Raw genomic sequence first — 5482 nt, 5'->3', positions numbered from 1 at the left:
AGGAGAGCGGGGGAGGCAGGAGCTGGATGGATCCCACCCTGTCGCGGAGGAGACGCTTTCATCGTGGGCTCTATGCTGGGCTCTGTGCTGGCAACTGCTGGCCTTTCCCACAGACCGAGATCATGGGAGCTGCTTGCGCTGTGTGGGGAAGGAGGGGGCCTGATGCCTGTCTCTGTCCATATAGGCATAGCTGATATTGGAGTTCTACGTATAGAAATGTCTGTTATCTTCTTCAGAGAAACGTAGGCTAGAAATGATCGAGTGATCACGCTGTATATTCATTGCCTGTGACACTGTCCTTCAGGGTCTGGAAGGTGCAGGTCTGCACGAACTGGTATGCTACAAGTTAAACAATAATAAATCTGATGCACCTTAATACTGCCTGCTTTGATCTCCTTGTGCTCTGCTAAGCTGTTCTCCCCACCAAAGGGAGCCAGACTCTGTGTGATAATGTACATCCTGTCTCCTTCCCCGTTCCATGTGTGCACACAAGCTGCGTGTTTTACTTTAGAAATGGCAAATTTGGGTCACAAGTTCAGCAGTTAAAATGATGATTTTGCCACATCCTGCTTGCACAGGAAGCTTATTTTTTGAAAAGCTGATAAGTTGAGTCCCCTAGATTTTTGTCAAAACAAAAAGCAAAGCGAGCTATTTAAAGCTGAGAAGAGGTTTGGATTCTCACAGGATCAGTTTGCCACTTTGTCTCACGGTGCATATCTTTAAATTAAACTGAAAGCCTTGCAGCGTGCTCCTGGGCTACCTGGACTAACCAGCTTCATATCATCACCAGGCTGTGATGATAATCTGAAAAAAATATTTTCTCCATTACGTTAGGACAGAGTTGTGGGTTGTTTGTTCCGTTTTTTCTTGGTTAGCTGGGTTAGATTTTTCTGAGGAAGGATTATTTCTTCGTTAATTGCGGAAAAGAATTCATACAGGACCATTTGGTCCGATGAGTAGGTGATAACTGTTTCTCACTGTAGAACATCCAAACACCTTAAAAAAGACTTGTGCCAAATATTCACGTGGTAACTGCAAGGCTTTCACTTGTGCAGTGGTACTTCAGGGAAAGGAGCCAATCAAGCTGGTAACCAATGGGGGATGCTCAATAGCAAGGAGTGGGCGACGCTGACTGTTACGGTGTTAGATGAAAATAAACGCGAAGCCGTGCTCATAATGTGACAAGAGACCTAAAATGTGCTGCGCAAGTCATGAGCAAGGTGCAAAGCGTTTGACAAATGCTAATTTGTTTAAATGCAGGGTACTAGAAGTTCAGTGTTCGTGCTGGCTTTCACGCGTTCAGACTCAAGCAGGCATTTTGACAGAACCTGACGTTGTGCAGTGTAATCAGTCGTTGCTATTCGTGTTACTGGTACATCTTTACCTTTTAGATATTCCAGTTGCACAGAGCAGGCCTTGGTGTTTGTACTGTGAAGTGGCAAAGGTACGTAAATACCGTCTGGCCCGAAGCGAGAAGACTTCTGTTTTGATGCTGCAGTAATGCATCATTTCAGTACTTATCCTTTGGGAAAAGTTGAGCGGAATGATGGGCAATGTGTGACGGGCACCAACGTAATGAAAACTGGAACCTCCTGAGGATCTGTATGTCGTGGTGTGATTGGTATTAAGTGGCGAAATAACCTGCTTGCTGGTCAACCGTACTGATTTTGTCTCTGTTCTCTTGCAGGAATGTTTACCCTTGCAGAAGTTGCATCGCTCAATGACATCCAGCCAACGTACCGTATCTTGAAACCATGGTGGGATGTATTTATGGATTATCTGGCTGTTGTTATGTTAATGGTTGCCATTTTTGCTGGAACCATGCAGCTGACCAAAGACCAGGTGGTCTGCTTGCCCGTTTTGCAGTCTACTGTAAATTCAAAAGCACAACCCAGCGCGTCAGGGAAGGCTGACTTCACCACTGTTGAAACAACCACTGGTCAAGGAGAAGAAGCATCAATGCGAACGGTTTCCTTCGGAAGTACCCCTACTGTAACACCTGACGTACCTCTGAGCAGAGCTACCTCTTCTCAGTATCAACCCACTGAATCAGGCCAGGAGCTGAAGAAGGAGCAGAAAGATTCTTCAGGCCGTAAAACAAATCTGGATTTTCAGCAATACGTATTTATTAACCAGATGTGCTATCATTTGGCACTTCCTTGGTATTCAAAGTATTTTCCCTATCTCGTTCTCATCCATACTATCATTTTAATAGTCAGTAGCAATTTTTGGTTCAAGTATCCCAAGACTTGCTCAAAAATTGAGCATTTTGTGTCTATATTAGGGAAGTGCTTTGAGTCCCCTTGGACTACAAAAGCGTTGTCTGAAACGGCATGTGAGGACTCTGAGGAGAACAAACAGAGGCTAACTGGTGCCCAGTCCCTGTCCAAGTATGTTTCCACTAGCAGTGATGAAGGAAGCCCAAGTGCCAGCACTCCCATGATAACAAAGTCTGGCTTCAAATTTTCAGCCGACAAGCCGATGATCGAGGTTCCCAGCGTCACTATTTTAGATAAGAAAGATGGAGAACAGGCCAAAGCGCTGTTTGAGAAAGTCCGTAAGTTCCGGGCTCACGTGGAGGACAGTGACCTGATTTACAAGCTCTACGTTGGCCAGACGGTCATCAAGACTGTCAAGTTCATATTTATTCTCTGTTATACCGCCAACTTTGTCAACACCATTAGCTTTGAACACATCTGCAACCCGAAGGTGGAGCACCTGATCGGCTACACGCAGTTCGAATGTACACACAACATGGCTTACATGTTGAAGAAGCTGCTCATCAGCTATATTTCCCTCATCTGTGTCTATGGTTTTATCTGCCTCTACACGCTTTTTTGGCTGTTTCGAATACCTTTAAAAGAATATTCCTTTGAAAAGGTCAGAGAAGAGAGTAGCTTCAGCGATATCCCGGATGTCAAAAATGACTTTGCGTTTCTCTTGCATATGGTAGATCAGTACGACCAGCTGTATTCTAAACGATTCGGTGTCTTTTTGTCGGAGGTAAGTGAGAACAAACTACGGGAAATCAGTTTAAACCACGAATGGACTTTTGAAAAGCTGCGGCAACATGTTTCCCGCAATGCCCAGGACAAACAAGAGTTGCATCTCTTCATGCTGTCGGGCGTCCCTGACGCGGTGTTTGACCTGACGGATCTGGATGTGTTGAAACTGGAGCTGATCCCTGAAGCGAAAATCCCAGCGAAAATTTCCCAGATGACGAATCTTCAGGAGCTTCATCTGTGCCACTGCCCTGCGAAGGTCGAGCAGACTGCCTTCAGCTTCCTCCGGGACCACTTGAGATGCCTTCATGTGAAATTCACAGATGTCGCGGAAATTCCTGCGTGGGTGTATTTGCTCAAAAATCTCCGTGAATTGTACTTGATAGGCAACTTGAACTCTGAGAACAATAAAATGATAGGGCTTGAATCGCTCAGAGAGCTGAGACACCTTAAAATTCTCCACGTGAAGAGCAATTTGACCAAAATTCCCCCCAATATCACAGATGTGGCGCCACATCTGACAAAACTAGTCATTCATAATGACGGCACTAAGCTTGTGGTACTCAATAGCCTTAAGAAAATGACGAACGTTGCGGAGCTGGAACTGCAGAACTGTGAACTGGAGAGAATTCCCCACGCCATCTTCAGCCTCTCTAACTTACAGGAACTGGATTTAAAGTCAAATAGCATACGCACAATTGAAGAAATCATCAGTTTCCAGCACTTAAAAAGATTGACTTGTTTAAAGCTGTGGCACAATAAAATAGTCAACATTCCTTCCTCCATTACCCACATAAAGAATTTGGAGTCTCTTTATCTCTCCAATAACAAACTCGAATCCTTACCAGCCGCAGTGTTCAGTTTACAGAAACTTAGGTGTTTAGATGTAAGCTACAACTCAATCGCATTGATTCCAGTGGAAATCGGTTTGCTTCAAAACCTGCAGCATTTTCACATCACAGGAAACAAGGTCGACGTTTTGCCAAAACAGTTGTTTAAATGTGTTAAATTGAGGACTTTGAGTCTGGGACAAAACTGTATTACCTCAATCCCAGACAAAGTTAGTCAACTGTTGCAGCTGACTCATCTGGAACTGAAGGGAAACTGCTTGGACCGTCTGCCAGCCACGCTGGGGCAGTGTCAGCTTCTCAGGAAAAGCGGGCTCGTGGTGGAAGATCACCTCTTTGACGCTTTGCCCTCAGAAGTTAAAGAGGTGTTGAATCAAGACACAAGCATTCCCTTTGCTAACGGGATTTAGGCTGAGGTGAAATGCTCCGGTAGCTGACTTCCAAATAGCAAATGCTGAAAAGTATGGCCATTGTGAGACCATGCGTTTTAGAAAGCAGAATTCCGTGGAAGGCAGGACTACTAGCAGGATTAGAAGAGGTGTAACCGAATGTTCAATGTTTGCAGTGTTTTAAAAGATTATGTCCAAAATTTGAGAGGATGAAGAACCTTAATAATCTCAATTCTTTTTTTTTTTTCTCCTTAAATTGTTTGTAACTTGGATGCTGCCGCTTTTGAATGTTTACAAATTTGCTTGCCTGCTTAAAGTAAATGATTAAATTGATGACCTTTTCTTACTATGCAAGTTATTCCTTAAGGTCTGGATTTACTTTAGTGCATTATGGGGGGGGGAAAAACAAGGATAAATGTGTGTAGGGTATGGTTCTAACAGCACTTGAAACACACGTTGATGTGTGTTATTAGTGTTTAGCCATCCTCAGCAAATGAATCATGGAATCATGCAATGGTTTGGGTTCAAAGGGACCTTAAAGATCACCTAGTTCCACCCCCCCTGCTGTGGCCAGGGACACCTTCCACTAGACCAGGTTGCTCAAAGCCCCAGCCGGCCAGTTTGGCTGTGCTTTAAACTGCACCAGAACCACCGTTTTCCTGCGTTAAGGTACGTGGTTTGCATCGGGCCAAGTGTGTTTGTCTTCATTCTTCATCCTCAAGGTCTCATGCTGTTGGGTGAAATTTCTTCTGTGGTCCAGCTTGCTATTCCTGTACGCTGGCAAAGACTGGTCACATTCCCCCAGCTGGCCTCCCCCTCAGCTTCCATAATGCTCCTCTGTCCCACGCAGCAGTGAGTGGTAAAAGAGGGAATACTGCCCCTTGGCTTTCAAGTTGGGGATAGTTTTGATAGTGGAACTGTTTTGCCAGATGACTTAGAAAGCCATTAACCACCAAGTGACGTTACTGCTCGTGTTTTGTTCCTCTTCCAGATTTTCATCTGGGAAACTCAAGGCATTTTGTGAATCGTAGAATGTTTTGGGTTAGAAGGAGCCTTTAAAGGCCATCTAGTCCAACCCCCCTGCAGTGAGCTGGGACATCTTCAGCTGGATCAGGTTGCTCAGAGCCTGGCCTTGAAGGTTTCCAGGAATGGGGCTTCTACCACCTCTCTGGGCAGTCTGCCAGTGTTTCACCACCTTCATTGTAAAGAAGTTCTTCCTTATATCTAGTCTACGTCTGCCTTC

At 44.9% G+C, this 5482-nt stretch overlaps 1 protein-coding gene across 1 annotated transcript; it reads left to right on the top strand.

Moving 5' to 3' along the window:
- The first annotated feature begins 1689 nt into the window (after nucleotides 1–1689).
- Nucleotides 1690–4444, top strand: LRRC8D (leucine rich repeat containing 8 VRAC subunit D). The gene has a single exon (XM_009951103.2). It carries the CDS (start codon nucleotides 1690–1692, stop codon nucleotides 4258–4260), a length of 2571 nt encoding a protein of 856 aa, XP_009949405.1. The 3' UTR covers nucleotides 4261–4444.
- Nucleotides 4445–5482: the final 1038 nt, after the last annotated feature.

The sequence above is a fragment of the Leptosomus discolor genome, chromosome 3, assembly GCF_034619465.1.
Source record: "Leptosomus discolor isolate bLepDis1 chromosome 3, bLepDis1.hap2, whole genome shotgun sequence".
NCBI lineage: Eukaryota > Metazoa > Chordata > Aves > Leptosomiformes > Leptosomidae > Leptosomus > Leptosomus discolor.
Note: the sequence above shows the minus strand (reverse complement) of the source record. Positions and strands in the feature narration are given on the sequence as shown.

What these genes read in the sequence shown, in the direction of transcription:
- LRRC8D (XM_009951103.2), top strand. Translation starts at nt 1,690, where the DNA reads ATGTTTACCCTTGCAGAAGTTGCATCGCTCAATGACATCCAGCCAACG.